The sequence below is a fragment of the Mchenga conophoros genome, linkage group LG10 (genome assembly GCF_057382185.1).
Source record: "Mchenga conophoros isolate Kocher_MC1m ecotype Shallow Benthic linkage group LG10, M_conophoros_male_GT1.1, whole genome shotgun sequence".
Lineage (NCBI taxonomy): Eukaryota > Metazoa > Chordata > Actinopteri > Cichliformes > Cichlidae > Mchenga > Mchenga conophoros.
This window is the reverse complement of record NC_140535.1, coordinates 16,107,104-16,124,054: the sequence shown is the minus strand read 5'-3', so window position 1 is coordinate 16,124,054 and position 16,951 is coordinate 16,107,104. Positions and strand designations below refer to the sequence as shown.

At 43.1% G+C, this 16,951-nt stretch overlaps 2 protein-coding genes across 2 annotated transcripts; one reads left to right on the top strand and one right to left on the bottom strand.

Annotated features, from left to right (window-relative positions):
• Positions 1-3,746: 3,746 nt before the first annotated feature.
• LOC146565591 (LRRN4 C-terminal-like protein) lies at positions 3,747-6,581 on the bottom strand. Its single transcript, XM_085288843.1, has 2 exons — positions 6,418-6,581; positions 3,747-5,676 (listed from the first exon to the last, which is right to left on the bottom strand). Exon 2 carries the CDS (start codon positions 5,661-5,663, stop codon positions 4,947-4,949), a length of 717 nt encoding a protein of 238 aa, XP_085144969.1. The 5' UTR covers positions 5,664-5,676; positions 6,418-6,581; the 3' UTR covers positions 3,747-4,946.
• A 4,041-nt stretch (positions 6,582-10,622) lies between these two features.
• On the top strand, positions 10,623-16,262 carry LOC146565590 (uncharacterized). The gene is made up of 2 exons (XM_085288842.1): positions 10,623-11,750; positions 11,830-16,262. Exons 1-2 carry the CDS (start codon positions 11,042-11,044, stop codon positions 12,780-12,782), a joined length of 1,662 nt encoding a protein of 553 aa, XP_085144968.1. The 5' UTR covers positions 10,623-11,041; the 3' UTR covers positions 12,783-16,262.
• Positions 16,263-16,951: the final 689 nt, after the last annotated feature.

Here is a 16,951-nt window from a genome sequence, read left to right as displayed (position 1 = left end):
TTACTGAAAGAAGAATCTGTTTTTTGCCAAAGCAGCTGCCAAATAAAAGGTCAAATCCGACTGGCAGTTATCATGTTCGGCCCCCTTTGTCCTGTTTTCTGCTACATTACTGAAGGTTAAGCTCAACTGCAGCAGCTCCTGTATCTGTCGTTTTCACGTCGTCGGTTTATTTGACGTGATATTCACCCTGACAGTTTTTGCGCAGTGGTGCGCGTCCCGTACGGTGATGAAAACAGCTGCTTGATGGATCGGGAAACGACATAGATGAGAGTGAAACTTGAGAAAACAGCACAATTGATTATTCAGCTTTCATTTGACCTTTAAGGATCCTTCCTCCTCTAGTTTTGCAGGTGTTGTTTTGACTTGTGTGCTCACAGTGTTTGAGTGGAGGTGACTCGACCTCGAGGAATCTGTTTTATCTCATGTTGTTTCCAATCAGCACTGGGCCTAATGCAATGCCACTTGGTAGGCATGTTTCTAATTACAGGTATGCAACTTTGAGTCTTTGCCCATTCAAGCAGACAGGCCTCTTCTTTCTGACCATTTCTAGGCGATACATTTACTTCTCCAAGCCTAACGTCGGTTAAAAGTTAAATGAATGATGGATCCATGCTTCCACGTTATTTATGACAAATTCTGACTACCATCTGAATGACGCAGAAGAAATATAGACTCATCAGAGCAGACAAGCTTTTTCCAGTCTTGATGAGCCCCTGTTTTTTACAGGCGTGTCACCTGGTGTGGTCTTCTGCTTACTGTAAACCGTATCAGCTTTAATGTTGTGTCATGTCTTCAGAGATGCTCTCCTGCATGTCTCGGTTGTAATGACTCACTGTTCCCTTCCTATCAGCTCAGAGCAGTCTGGCCATTCTTCTCTGACCTCTGGCATCGACAACATGTTTCCCCCCAAAGAACTGCCAGTCAAGGAATGTTGTCTCTCTTTGGGATCATTCTCTGTAAACCCCAGAGATGGTTTTATGGGAAAATCCAATAGATGAGGAGTAGAAATATTCAGACCAGTCTGTTTGGCCATTACCCTCTCAGGCTCAAATTAAACTTTTTGTTGCTAATGCACAACCAAGTCCTGCAGTGGTACTTCTGAGTAAAGAAAAATCATAAAATATGTATGTGGGGTAATCAGGTTGTTAGTTTTTAACTGTTGCAAATCGGCAACGCCTGCCTTGAGAGGGTTAATCATGAGACATTCAAAGTTAAATCACCTTTCTTCCCCATTCTGAAGCTCAGTTTGAACTTCAGCAGGATGTCTTGACCATGACTTCATTCTTAAACGCATTAAGCTGCTGTCACATTTTTGTCTGATTAGATATTTGTGTTAACAAACAGTGAAGTGGCCGGTGAGTGTAAATTTTGTGTCATATCAGCACAAATCAAATGACTAAATCAAATCTGTCCCTGATGCAGAAATGGTCGTGGATACTGAATGACACTAATGGCAGTCCTGGATTACGACATTGTGTCTGCTCCACTGTGAGAAGCAACGGCTTGATTTGTGAGCTATTTCGCAACTCTGCGCTTCTAAACATTGCAATATCATTAGCAACATAACATAACATCAGACTTTTGGGTAAAATCCCAAACTTCATAAACCCCGATGTAAACGTGTTAAGCATCAGTTCACAGACCAAACAAACACTCGTTCTGTCTGCTGGTTACTAATGTGGTTACTAATGTGGTTACAGTAACAGAGGTGTCAGGTAGAGACGAAGCTTCTTGTTGACACAGTCAGTGAAGCTGATTCACTTCTTTATATCTTACCTCTTTACCAGAAAATGACTCACCGGATCACTGAATGAGATTTCTATGATTCAGCATGACTCTTCTAAAGTGAGTAGCATCTGTCAGCACATTCCAGTGCTCCTAACCTCACTCCAACATTTCCCTCCTGTTGCCAACAAAAAACAAAACAAAATACCAAGACACCATTGCATCTAAAAATTGAAGATTGAGAAGCAGCTCTGCAGCACGGAAAATGCACCTCACATCTGTTTTTCTTCCAGATAATCTTCCACTTTATTCAAGTAAAATCCAAAATCTGTTTGGAGAGGCGCTGCGTCTCCCTGGGACGTGCTGTACAGAGCTTCAAAATGCGCTCTGCAAAACGCGGGAGAGTCATATATCAGGAGCCTCAAAATATTCACATTAGCAAATGATTAGCAGAGAACAGAACAGTCTGTGCATCATCTAGGTCCCAATTGAGCCTTTATGTAGTTAGTTATTAAGTCATTTCCTCAGAGCTGGAGATCATAAACGTTTATTGAAAAAACAAATTTCATGTAAATGCCTGATTGTAACACCACAGCTAAAGAATACTTCTTACAGAAAATAGCTCTGACTTGTTTTGGATCAGCTGCAGGTGTAAACGCAGGTATAAAAGCAAAATCTTGACTTTATTTTATTGTGTTTTGGGTTTTTTCTTCTTCTAATAGTTCACAGATTCAGCAGATCAGATGCTCAGTATTAAAATAAATTAAAATTAAGTATAAAAATGAATTTGCTTGGAAAAAACCCTCGAATTTTCAAAGTGAAGACTTCAAACCATGTAAATTCATTCTGATTGTTTAGATTTAGAATTTTGCAAATCTAATTCAAATATCATTTTTTTATTAGTTGTTGAAACTTTACTCGCCTTTAATACGGATGTTTTATACTTCCATACAAGATCTTGGAAGTCTCTTGAAGAGGAAAAGACATAAAGTGTGACTTTATGTCTTTTATTGGCATTATAGATCTGTAGCCTTTTCATTTTAAACATCAAAGGACTCAGAAGCGTTTATACTTGACCACGGGGGGCTGTACACAACCTTATTTCATTTTCTTCTTCTTAGAACTTTACTGGATTCGGCACTCGTTCACGGGCTAAATTTTGATTTCATCAAAAATTCAAAAACATTTTCAGGGTTTGAAAAAGTAGTGTACTTTGAAATAAATCGAGCCGTGTGCATGTTGAAATAAGATACTAATGTATTTTTCATGTTCTTCTTCTGTTCTGCAGCCATCGCAGAAACGGTGTGAACTGTCTGTTACTGGTTTCAAAGTTTCTTGTGTTCTGCATTTGCTTTGAGCACAGAACGTCTCTTTCTATTTTAAACAGGCTGCTGCCAGCTCGTGTTTTTTTGGGTTTCATCTCAAAGCGGCCCATTCATGCAGATATTTCCCTCCCAGTCTGACAGTGACAGCAATGTGTGTCATAAAAGCAAACATCTTGAGGCCATTTGAGCCACTCAAACGAGCAGTCTGTTGTGTTTCCAAATTACAGATGTTAGATGACTTCGATGCTGCGCTCTGTGGTGTAAGTTGTGCAGTCAAGTTGGAATAAGAAAGACGCCACGCCAAGGGCTGTGGAACAACTCCATGGCAGCAGCCGGAGCAAAAGGGAATTATAACATTGCTGCTAGAAACGCAGATGGAGGCCTGAACATGAGATAAACTGAGGGGGGGGATTAAAATTTTGGACTTTCTTCTCATCATGGCAGAGAGAAAAAAAAAGCCTCAAGCTTCTCATCAGCCCGATGCGGCGTGACGGGAAGTCTCAGATGGGATGAGACAGCCCTCGCAAAATCCATATCCCTCTAAAAAAGGGATTGTGTGACAGCTGGAAAAAACATCATCGAACACTGGTGCTCGTCCAGGGCGCTGACATAACTTCCGTCAATAAGACAGATGGAAAAGCACACCCATCCTACCAAGTAAAAGATGATACAAAATGACACGTTTCGACACAGCGGTGGTGACTAAGGCGACGTTTTACTTAATTTTAATAGTCAGGCTCGAGCAAAAGTGGTCAATCAAACACATTTAACGTCCAGAGGCAAAAAAAGAACACAATTGTAATAAATACAGTTTAAGTCAGTTTCCAACAATCGATCCATTCACGCTTTAATTACTTCCATTACACGAGGAGCTCTCACAGAGAGTTTCAATGAAAAGATTTCATTACAGCTTGCTTTGATCAGAATCAGAATCAGAATACTTTATTCATCCCGAGGGAAATTAGGGGTTACAGCAGGCAGCACGCTAATGGCGCATGCGCACTCACAAAGGAACCTTCTGACCAACTTTACACAACATCACATTGGGGAGACATGTCAGAAAGGTAGGCTGATGTCTACAACAGTAAGTGACAGCATCTTTTTCCTTTCCTGGGGGAGCCTTCCTCAGCCCTCATAGAGCAGAGGAGGCGGTACAGCCCAGAGAGATCGCCATCCCATCACAGAGCTCAACAGCAAACAAACCCTAATTATATTATATAAAAAATTATAGTGCCATTTGAACCTTTGCTACCATCTCTTATGCCTTCTGCTGTACTCTTTCAAACAGAATTTGTGCTTGTTGTCATTTTACTTGTGCTTTATGCTATTAACACTTTAATACACGTCACTATTTTGTAAACACTACTCCAAGAAACCTCTAATTTGCACAGAAGATTAGGAAAGATACACTTCTGTCAAGTAATAAAGTCGTGGAGCACCATAGTGGCGCTTTTAAAACTTTTATCATGTAAGCTTCAAATATTTTTACCCCACTATTAGCAGTTACACACTGTGCTGCTCAGCTAAGCAAGTTGAAAGCAGGGACCACATGCTGGGATGTTTTCCTTGATGTTTGTCTTCAGGGTTTCATTTCTGGGAAAAAAATATATAATTTGCAAGTAATGAATTCTGCGAGTAATTTTATGCATTTGTTGTGGATGTGGGACTTTCTCGCACCGAGGGGTTTTCAGGATGGAGGCATCAGGCGATGAGCATAACCAGTTGGATGTATTCATGTGAAATGAATACATCGCTGCTTCCTCTTGTTTTGAGAAAGCCTCGTGGTGCAGGAAACCTCAGATGTTATCGTGTTTTCATAGCTAACTGCAATAATGCAGAAGAGTCTCAGAGCACAGACTTCTCTCGACGAGTGTCCAGTCTTGCGGTGCTTCCTGTTCACCTCGTCTCAGCTGTGTTGTGCATGGAGATGGTGGCCTCCTGTTTCCTTTGCCTCTTGTGCCTCCACAGCAGGACGGCCAGCAAGAGGAGCAGCAGGAAGCCCAGGGCTCCCCCGATGAGCCCTGCTGTCAAAGGCAGGCTGTTATCTCTGGGATGGTACATCATACAAGATCCTTCGCTGGCTCCGGCATCATTCACGGCCACCACGCAAACTTCTGCTATGTTGCCAACTTCGCCCACTCCTCCGCTTCTCCGGTCCTCCTCAAACTTCTGCCTCTCCTGCCCTCCGACAGTCACAACATAGGCTGTGACGAATGAATAAGGTGTGCACCACTGAAGTACAACTTCGGACCCGTTCCAGGATACTGAGCTTAGTTTGGGCGCTTCTGGGGGCACATTATTTAAAGTGAACCCCGGACACAAGCAGTTAGAGGAGGCTGCAAGCTCAAAACAGGAGATCTGGCCTTCAAGACAGGGATCATAGTCACACTGCTTAAGGGTCCCTCTACTTGGAATCAACGTCTTGGATGATCTAGTGGTTGTATCGTCATATCGACTGTAATCCTCATCGTCAACAAGAGAATCCTTGTCTGAGTGTGCGTATGGGCCGTGAATTCCCATGGGATGCATCCCTTCTGAGCTCATAGGCAGGGGGCAGTAACCTCTGATGAAAAGCAGGCATATGATCCCGAGTGGGAAAGTAAGGTCCCTCATGGCAGCCGTTGTACTGGAAAACATAAAAAAGTAGAATTCCATCAGAATATTTTAGAATCTGTTTTTAAGCCCCTCGGGCTTCTAACTGTGTGTACATTTAGTAAGTCAGTTGCTTTGTCTCTTGTATGAAAGAGCCAGAATGAGAACATATTTCCCCCTGATTCTGTGTCTTTTGGAGATGATCTACCTGCAGAGGCAAAGGACCGTTTCGAATGAATCGACTGACTTGAATAAAGCGCTATTTTCAGTGGGAAAATAAATCGGTCAAAATCAAAACTTTTTCCCAGCCCACATAGCTTTCAAATAGGCAAAATGACAAAATGCCGACACCTAAGTAGCTGAAATTGAGTGCTCTGCAAAGTGCTTATAAATGATGTCTAGTGTTGTATATCAAACTGCAAGTAATAGTCCTCATTTGTTAAGACTTGGAGGTTCCACACTCCACTTTAGCATTCCACTGGCCTATTGCACAAGAGGGTTCAAATGCCTGCACGCCAGGAATCAGCGCAGGCTTGTCAGCTGTATCTAGTTACAGGAAAGCTGCTGCTTCTTGAGAATCCACACGAGCGTACCTGAAATATGCTGTGTGGTGAACTTGCATAGCAACCTAACAATGGGGCCATTCAAAAATCTCAGTGCGGTGAACGGAGTAGGAGCCCCCATTGAATACTAATCTACTTTATGCAAGCTGTTTTGGCAACTTGCAGCTTAACGCTACTCACTGAAACTGTGTAATAAAAAGATATCCATTTACCTGTTTCTCGGAGAAGTTTGAAAACGCTATCAGAACACCGATGAGCTTCTTTCTCCTCGCCTCTCTTCCAGTTGCTCTCTCCGGTGTGGTCTCTCCCTCTTTATATGTTTTCCTTCTGCCCAACAATCGCCTCCTTCTTTCTGTCCTCCCTTATTCCTTATGCTTTGGCTTCTGCACCAGCTCCACCTCCCTCTTTGCCAAATTGTTTAGTGATGTGTCTGTGAGTGAGCAGCTGTGCACGCCATTTAGTGGCGAAATACTATAGTCTGCTATTAGTTACATCACCACTGGTTAATTTGGTGACCACATTTTTGTTTTTGTCTCATTCTTTCACAACAAGCACATTATTCAGAGCATGTCTCATTTGTTAATGAAGGCTCGTTTCCCTTTTAGGGGAGAAGGGATTTACAGAGGACTGGAAAGCTCTAGCTTTGATTCATCTAAATGTTTTTCATCATTGGCATACACGTAGTGGCTACACGTAGACTGTGACTTCCATTGAAACAGCTCCAGAGTCAAATAGAGGAAACTGTTTAGCAGCTGTTCACCGAATTACTAATAAGGAAACAGACCGGACCTGTGCTGGGAATCATTTGTAACGTATGTACTTATTTCTCCTTGAAGAAAAAAATGAAAGCATAAAATAAATTGAGTAGAAAACGTGGTGGATGTCAAAAGCCAGTTGTATGAGATTATTTTTTGTTACCTGTTAAAAACTTCACGTGGCTTTAAACCCAACTGTTCTCTCATATCTCTGCCCTGCTTTTGAGCTAAAGTCACAGAAAAACACAAAGCACACCGTCCTGTACCTGAGGGATACCTACAGCTCAGATAAAGTCTGTTGAAAACTGATGCGCTGAATGAGTCACAATCCCGCTCAAATACCCAAATACATCGTTCCTGCCGTTATTCAGCAGACACCAGATGGATGAATTAAAAGTTTTATTTCCTATATCATTATCAGGTGCGGTATAAGTGTTTGTCGCTTCTCGCTTCTATCTGTGGATGTGTGAACATGTTTTTGGATATATAGGAGAGCGTGTGGGTGTGAAGGGGGCACGTGTATATATATATATCTGCATCCAGGATGCTTCTGAGTAATGCTCTGTTTATATTGTGCAGCGTGTGTTGTTATTATATCCGAGTTCAATACTGCGAAGCCTGCGTCAGTTTTCCTCCATACTTCATTTCACACACTGTAACAAATTTCTATGAAAATACAGGAAACTGTTCACTTATTGTATAATAAAGTACGTTAACTTTATGTTTTGGGGTTTGTTTTTTGTTTTACTTTGTTGGGCCCAGAAGCTCGTTAGTGTGTAAATGTTTACGTTCAAGTAATTAATAAATGGGTATAGTCTAAGTCATGGTTTGCATTTTCATTGCTGTGACTGTGCAGTCTGGCTTCCGGTGTTTGAGTGGGTCAAATCAGTGTTAAACAAAAAACTGACCTCTCTGGCTTGGACGGGGTTCATCACACCCAGACAACATTCATCTTCAGGGTGGTTGCACAGTCTTGACGCTGACTTTTTATTTCTGTGTAATACAAATACTGAATCATGTGACGGCATCACATCATGTGACTCAGTGTGATGGCAGCTAAAGAGCTGATAGTATTATACTGTTAAGTTATATCCTCTATAACAAAGTAAGGGGGATTTTATTCACAATAAGTCAATAAAACATTTAACTGTCTTTAGAATTTAATGAAAGCAGAGAGGGTGTGACAGGCAATATGACAAATGTAAAGTCCCTGAGTAAGAAACGTTTCCCCGAAGTGACACAAATCCCAGCAGATGGTAACTGTTAAATGGGTTGTTGCATAATCCTGAAATGGTCTACCCTTTTTTTATTTGCCACAGATCACATCAGTTTTTCCTTTTAAAAAACACTGCCCGCGGCTGGGGATAGGTCTGCTTTCCTCATCAGAAATGACTCTATAAGGAATTGATTATTCTTATATATGAAACTAAAGCAGCACAAACAAATACTCCAAGGTCCTGTTATATCTGGAACAGATCTCCACAGGAGATCTTGGTATGGTTAATAATGGTGCTTGCCTTCTTTCCACATGTGGTCACGTAAACCATTTACAGTTTTTTCCACGGCCTACAGGAAAAGAAAACAGTAAGTGGAAATTGTCCCGATAGTTCACACAATCTTTGTGAACAACCAGTATTAATATAAAAAGGAACATATGCTGAAGTCCTGAGGGTGTTCGTGTCTGAGAGGAGCCGGTCCGATTGTAAAGCAACGTCCAGGTTCTTATCTGGCTCATTCATCAGCCTGTGTCTCTAAAAAAATTTTTTTAGAGGGAACACACAAAAAATCTTGATTACAGCAGATTTGTTCTGTGTGGGCCGTAACTGCAATGGGTGGATTTGACATTAATTAGTGTGCATGATGGATTGCACTGACATCTGCAAAACATAAAGTTCATGGTGCTTTTGGCCAGTTTCCTCAGATTTAGTGGACCTTTAGTGGTTCTGTGAAGCTTCGCCTGGAGCAGACTGCAGATGTTTTCTCCACAGGGTCAGCCTGACCAAGAGGTCGGTGACCTGGGCGTACTTCAGACTGTGAGCGCTACTTGTATCTATTATTTTTTCTCCTCATCAAATGGCTGCTGTACTGCCAGGAATTGTGGAGCCAATTTCACCCTGAAACATGGGATTAAGGCTGTAAATCAGGATACACTTGTCCATTACACTTTAACAAACACTTTTCGCTCTAGTTGCTCCAGAAACCACCAGGCAGACTAAAAGTTTCATTAAATGGTAAATGGGCTGTATTTGTATAGCGCTTTACTGGTCCCTAAGGACCCCAAAGCGCTTTACACATCCAGTCATCCACACACAGGTGATGGCAAGCTACACTGTAGCCACAGCTGCCCTGGGGCGCACTGACAGAGGCTGCCGGACACTGGCGCCACTGGGCCCTCGTGACCACCACTAGTAGGCAACGGGTGAAGTGTCTTGCCCAAGGACACAACGACCGAGACTGTCCAAGCCGGGGCTCAAACTGGCAACCTTCGGAATACAAGGCGAAATCCCAACTCTTGAGCCACGATCGCCCCAAACAAGAAGACTCAAACTGTCACCCTCAGTTGAAAGGAAATATGTTCAGATGTTCCGGAAAGTCCCAGGCAGCTACCTAACTGGACAATCCAAATGCCTTCTGGTGAAAACTTTTATGGACAGAAGGCACAAAGACATTTGGCCACAATGACAGGTTAGGTATTGGATGCCTAAATGTGAGCACAATGTGTAGGACTACTACTACCTCCACATTATTTAACTTCACTTTAAATCAGCAGGACAATGACCCCAAACACACATTAAGAGAGGTTTTGAATGGATAAAGAAGCTAACATTGAACTTCTTGGATGGCCTTCCCAAAGTCAGGATTAAAAGCTAGGCTTAATAGTCTGGACCATACTAGGAAACCAAACCAATTTAAGTGAACTCTACCTATTTTAACAATAAGATTCTTCAAACATACAGCCAGAATTATCCCAGAAGCTTCTTCATGGTTACTGAAATGGTTGAGGTGCAACTTGCTAAGAGATATTTAACCAAATATTAGTGAGTGTGTGTGTGTGTGTGTATATTCTGTATGTATACTTTTGAGGCTGTGTGGCTTAGAATCCAAAATAAAATGAAACTTGTGCCACCAATACGTGTTTTTTTTACAGTCATTACAGATGCTGTACATTCTTAACCAACCTGGAAAAAGAACGGTTAAAAGTATGGGCAGAACATTGTGCCATCAGAAACTGAATTTGAATAAGTTAAATTCGAATTTGAATTCCTCGGATTGAATCTAAATTGTAACTTGAATTCTTCAAATCCAGTTTCTGGTAGAACAAAGTTCTGCCCATAAAACTTTGCCAAAAGTGCTGACAAAACTGTGGCCAGTTGGGTGTTTAAAAAATTAGAAGAACTTACAGGGATTTTTTCTATTTCACTGAAGAACATATTTTAAAAAGTACTCCCCAAAACATGAATCTGATATTCATTTTTGTAGCTGTAGTTCAGGGTAGAAGTAGAAAACGAAAGAAAAAAATGTACGAACTGGGACGTGTCTAAACTCGAATGTTTTGTGAGATTAAAGCAAGATAAGTCACTAGGTGCGCAGAACCTCCTGCGAGTCCCTACCCTGGGTAAAACGAGCCCCCATATTCTGACGTCACAAACACGCGACGGGCCTGCGCTTACAGTCGCTGCAGACGGAGGCAGGAGATGGGTGAGTCGCTGTGCAGAGTGGACGTGTTTTGAACAATAACTCGTAGACTTTATTAGGACAGCTAAAGAGCGGCAGCACACCTCTCCATCGGGGCCGCAGCGTTAGCAGTGGTCCTCTGCCGTCTGGCCTTGTTACTCCTGCAGAGAGCGGGCCAGAGCCAGGCCCAGCGGAGAGTTACCTACATTGTTTTTGTCGGCAGCGCCAGTTAAACAGCTAATGAGGCGCATGTAGTCATTGACAGTGATTGCTCTCACACAGTAAAGCAACAAAACCCGCAGAGTTTCCCCTCTCTTGGTGCTCATATTTGTGAGCTGTTTTCAGGAGCACGGCGTGTAAACGTTAGCTGACTGAATACCAGCTAGCTAACTGCATTATAATAATAATGACTTCCAGGAGGACGGGCTATGCTGGAAGCATGGATTCCTCCTCTCCGTCAAACAGCGGCAGCAGCTCGCTCCACAGTGGGAACCGCAAACAAAGCGCTGTTAGCATCCCCGACAGGATTGAATCCTGTTACGATCGCAAAGCCGACAAGGGTGGATACGGAGGCTCGCAGGGCAGTGTGACTGTAACGTCGCTCAAATCGCGTCTCGCCCCGACCATCCAAACCGCCATGTCCGCAGCAGTGGACACTCTGCTCGGGGAAGTGGTGCTAGTGCTCAATGAGACTCAGCAGGAGTTGCTGCATAAGGAGCAGGAGAACGAAAGGCTCAAAGTGCGCCTGGAAGTGTCTGAGAGGGAGCTGAAGACCCTGCAGGAGTGCCTGTGCAGTGCTCAGAAGCTCATAGATCAGCTTCAGGTGTCCTACACGGGCCCTCAGTCAATCAGTCAGTCAGTGTTTGCCCCGTCGCTGTCTTCCATGGCTTCCATGACTTTGGACAGGGACCACCAGAACCCCAGAAACGTCAATGGAGCGGGTGTCGACTTGGGTCTTGGTGGCTCTGTGGATGAGTCACTTCATGGGTTTGAACCAAGAGATGAGTACAAAATGTGCCAGCTTTCAATCCAGCCAGATGGCTCTGTGACCAACCACGCTCTGGACTCCTTCACATCCAATGCATCTCATATGTGCTCCGATTCTGGCCGACCAGGTGAGTGTGGAGCTTTTGCAAAGATTGATGACTGTGTTCAAACATGGTAATGATGTACATGTTTTATTTTTGTCTATAGACGAGAGGCAGTCTCAGGGACCTGGTGGAGCGTCCAGATTTGAGATTAAAGAGGAGCAGGGACCAGCTTCAGGCTCCACTCAACCCAACAGGAAGGACAGCATAGCGACGGGGGACGGAGAACGGTCGTCACATAACGTGGGAGATCTTGGCTACGGTCAAGTTGGAGGAGAGGCAGGTTCCCAGCGATCTTTCCCTCACCCACTGCGTCACCAAAGACCCATGCGTGAATGCAGTAGTGTCTTGGGCGGACTTAATGGACAGAAACAGTTAGCTAGGACTCCTGGAGCAGGAAGAGGTGACAGCGCTTCATCGGGCGGAGCTGATGACTCTGCAGGACCATCAGCTCCTGACACGGCAGTGGTCGAGCCCCCTGGAGATCGGCCTCACCACTGCTTGGAGTGCGGAAAGACCTTCCGTCTGATCTCCAGCTTGAAGAAGCACATCCGCATCCACACAGGCGAGAAGCCATACCCGTGTGGAGTCTGCGGCCGTCGGTTCCGCGAGTCAGGGGCGCTTAAAACCCACCTGCGCATACACACGGGGGAGAAGCCGTACTCTTGCTCAGAGTGCGGAAATTGCTTCCGCCACCTGGATGGTCTGCGTAAACATCGGCGCACCCACACGGGGGAGAAGCCCTACGTGTGTGCCATCTGCGGGAAGCGGCTCAGTCGCCTGCAGCACCTGAAACACCACCAGCTGATCCACACCGGAGAGAGGCCGTGCTGCTGCCCTTTCTGCAACCGCACTTTCAAAGAGCCTGCGGCTCTGCGGAAACACATCCGCACGCACCGCGAGGAAGGCGGTCACATGGGAATCGGCACCAATGAAGACGCCGACCCAGACGCCATGGACGACATTAATAACCTCCATCCAGCAGCTCCGTCTCCGCAGATGAGGTTTGGGGAGTGGGGAGCTGAGGAGGATGACAGCTCAGTTGTAGACTGTGTCTAGGTGGAGGTTAAAGAGGTGCCTCGCTGTTGGTGTTTTTAAAAAAAGCACAGACTGATGTGTTTGTGTAGTTTGATGGACCACGAGGTCACCTTCACTCCGCAGTGTTAGGGTGATGAACCAGGCTACATATAACCAGAGCCTTGGAGCTTAGTTTGTCCAAGATATTAAAGTGTTACACTTTTAGATGTGAAGCTTAGTTTTAAATTACCACGGTACATTCTTCAGCAGCAGCTGTTCTTTCATACAGATGTTTATGGAGCAGTGCAGGTAGTGTACAGATTCCGGGAAGTTGCTGGATTGCAAACTTTCTGGCAATAATTTGGGAAATTTATTGCAGATGTGGGCACAAGCCAAAAAATGTAAAAAAAAAAAAAGAAAAAAAAAAAAAGGAAGAATATTTAAAAAAAACTTCGGAGCTGGGCATGAATTTATAAAACACTCACAATAATGAAGGCATCCTTACTGTTACAGAAAAAGGATTTGGTAACAGCATATTTAGTTTGTAGGTTTTTATTTTGTTTTTTTAAAATCATAATAAATTGATCAGGTTTGGGCATTTATAATCACATCAATGAAACTGACCAATGTCTAATGTGGGCGAATTTCCCGCAGCTGAAGTACCAGATAAAGGCCTTTACACACCAAGCACATTGTGGAAAAATGTCACAAAAATCCGAATTTATTTTGGATGCGAATTTGTCATGTAACGTCAAATCGACATCAAGAAGAAGAAACAATGATTCTGATTTTCTCCAGTTCTCACAAGCTGGTTTAATCCAGGAGTTGAAGCTGTATCACGGCAGCTTTCGTACATTTAAGAACATTTAACACCTGAGGAGGCAGAGAAATCATTTCAGTGAGCAGATTGACCCGGAGCAGCGTCTAGTTGTGTGTCTGAGGTAAAATAATATTATTTTCTTGTTTCCATATAATTGTATGTTCAGCACCGGTGTGCGCTTTGAGCACACTTGTTGGAAAACGCAGTAATCTGATTGGTCAGCTCTGTTTATGCACATGCGAAAAATTTGAAAAAAATCATACCTGGTTGGTATGAACGGCTGCATTAAGAACAAGCGAGGCTGCACAAAATATTTGTGTGAATTTTACATGTTTAATGTATAAAGGCCTTAACACTCAACTTTCAAATTGCGTAAACTATGATGGCTTTATAGCCAAGGTAGTCCAAGATGGTCTCCTTTCATGGTATATTAATATCTTCCCACCTCTGCTCCTTTCATCTTTGATGCTCATGCTTTATTTAAAGCCAGATTTATATGCACAAGCTGTTTCAGTGGTCACGGATCACAATCGGCCCAGTCGACCAACTTTTATCCTGATTTCTTTTATGAAGGTGCTAGGGCTCATGTTCTTGGTAACATTGTTAGTAATATGCCTTCTGAGATACAGTCACCAGGAGGTTGAGCGGGCCATCCACTAATCAGAAAGTTGATGGTTTAATGTCCGGCTGCTCCAGTGTGCACGCCAAAGCATCCCTGGGCAAAAAAGCTCATCAGAGTTTGAATGTGAGTGAATGAAGCATCTGATTTCTTTCACTGACAACTTCAGTAAAACCCCGGGTAGATACTTTATTGCCCTCTATAGGTGGAAACGGTAACATTTTAATCTAAAATATGCTGCTTTAAAAAACGACAACAGTATGCTTGTTTTTATTACACCACTGCTGTCCCTGCTGTTTCATTTTTATAATGAAAGGCTGTAGCAATGCCATATAAAACACTAACAGACCAAAAGCTAAAGTGTAATTTCAGCTGTGTGTGTGTGTGTGTGTGTGTGTGTGTGTGTCGTGAGCCAAATTTCAGTCAGCCATCACCCCTCTCTCTCTCTCAGCCAGTTCTCCTCTCTTATCTCTTCCCGTCACTGTGCAGAGCCCTCATCGGTCCACAATTGTTATGTTATCAAACGGAAATTATCTGTGTCGAAGACATCCTGTTTTGAAGAAATCACTCAGTGCATTTATTTGTTTATCAAATCATACAGGACTAGTTGAAGGCAATTAGCTGGCATCTTTGTGCACCACATCAGGAGCTCAAACACTCTCCTATTCTCTCTTCTCGCTAAATAACGTCTCCCCGTGGACCTCAGTTTAGCATTCCATTTTTATTTTATTCTTTTTGTTTTGTTTTTTTCACGCTGCTACTGTATGTCTGGAAAGATTTTCTTTTTCTGGACTTGTATCATTGTTACTAGGCAGTCGCTAGCAGACAGACGTTGGTGCTTGCATGTGCATATCTGTTCCTCCGCTGGCAACAATGCCTCTCAGCTGTTTGTGTATATAAGAATGTAGTTAGAGCATTTTTATTCGGTTTAGTAAGGGTTGTGCTTAAGTTGTCGTGCAACAGTTTTGTTTTTTAAAGGAAACACACATTGTGCTGAAAGCAGCAGTATACTAACATACCATGTAAATGTATGTAACCCAGTTACACTTGTTCCTGATGCTACAGCGCACCAGGCGTTAACAGCAGAGCATTAATCTTCTCAGCCCTTTGAGCTAAACTGTGTGGTGTTATTTAACATGTGTACTACTATAACGACCTCCATGTAACTATTCTATGTACAAGTCATTTTAAAGTGACACTAAAAGTGTTAAATATTTGTCACTGTGTATACCAAGAAGGTAGTCTTTGCCCCAGATAAGCATATTTATTGTTTTTTGTATTACACATGGGTGGGTTTGAGGGGTGGGGGGGACCTTTGCATGTAGGCTTGAACAGAAATGGCATTATTCCCTAAGAAATCAGTGTTTAAATGTGAAATGAATTACTTTTTTATGCTTATTTGTTCACCCACATCACATTCATACTGTACATGTTACTATATTAAAGGGCCTTGTTTATAATTGTTTTTTCTCTCTTTTGTTTTGTTTTTGGGGGTTTTTTTTAGGGGAAAAAGGGGAAAAAGTTGCTTTAAAGCCAAAACACACCCAGATAATTTATATCGTGTGTAGGTAGTAAATAATCTGTGAGCTCGATCAGCCGCCTAACTGCTCACTGAGCCATGTAAAGCTGCCATTTCATCTTGTTTCATTTTATTGTTTTGTCCTATTATGGCAGGAAAAACCGCATTAAGCCTGGGGGGAGAGTTTCCACACTGCCTGAAACGCTGCCAGAATAGATTGTGTAGGTGGTGTGGTCACACCCAGACACAGATCCCAAATAACACTTTGCTCTCCTTGCAGTGCTGAGTAATGACATCTGTGTTCAAAAACACCAAACTGCTGTTTAAGGTATAAGTTAGCCTTTGGTACGATTACAGAAACTTAACAGGTTAGATGGACCTGAAAAAAATGAGAATGCTTTCCTCCATAACATTGTTGGCTACACTATAAGACTTAAAACTCTTTTCTTTTTGTAATATTTGCCATAAAACAGATCAAGGTCCCTCCTGGTTATATCCCCTCCAGAGGAGGTCACGCTCATCAAGGTTCATAGCACATAAATGTGTTGATTCGTAAGCGTAAATTGGATACGTCTTGATATAATTAGCAGTCATAGCTCCCAGAACGCATTTGCATAAAATACTGCTAAAGACATGTTTGGGATTGTCAAAAATATTTGGGACGTCTCACGCAAACATTATCCATTCAAAGCTGGATGAGCCTTTAACACAGAGAAAGGATAGTTAATGCTGTGATACAGTTCCAATCAAAGAACTGTACTTTCTGGTATACACTCACCAGCTATTGTAAGTGCACCTGTTCAGCTGCTTGTTAATGCAAATGTCTAATCTGCCAATCACATGGCAGCAATTCAGTTAAATTAGACATGTAGACTTTGGTAACCTCAGTCTTTCACTGAACATGCTCCTGTGACTGACCAGTATGTTGTGGAGTGGGTGGGAGGTGTTATCCAACATTGTCTTTATCTTGGACAACATCCGCCTCTCCAACACCACCTTAAGGGAGTCCAGCTCCATCCCCACAACATTACTGGCCTTACGGATCAGTTTATTGAGTCTGTTGGCATCTTCGACCCTCAGCCTGCTTCTCCCCCCCCCCCCCCCCCCCCCCCCCCCCCCCCAACCCAGTATGCAAGGCCGTAGAGGATCACACTGGCCACAACAGACTCGTAGAAAATCCTGAGCATTGTCCGGCAGATGTTGAAGCACCTCAGTCGCCTCAAAAAATAGAGACGACTCTGGCCCTTCCTGTA

Bases quoted from the DNA above. Each gene is read 5' to 3' on its own strand.
- LOC146565591 (XM_085288843.1), bottom strand. From the start codon at position 5,663: ATGAGGGACCTTACTTTCCCACTCGGGATCATATGCCTGCTTTTCATC.
- LOC146565590 (XM_085288842.1), top strand. From the start codon at position 11,042: ATGACTTCCAGGAGGACGGGCTATGCTGGAAGCATGGATTCCTCCTCT. The intron at 11,751-11,829 runs GTGAGTGTGGAG...TTTTGTCTATAG, and splicing joins CTCCGATTCTGGCCGACCAG to ACGAGAGGCAGTCTCAGGGA.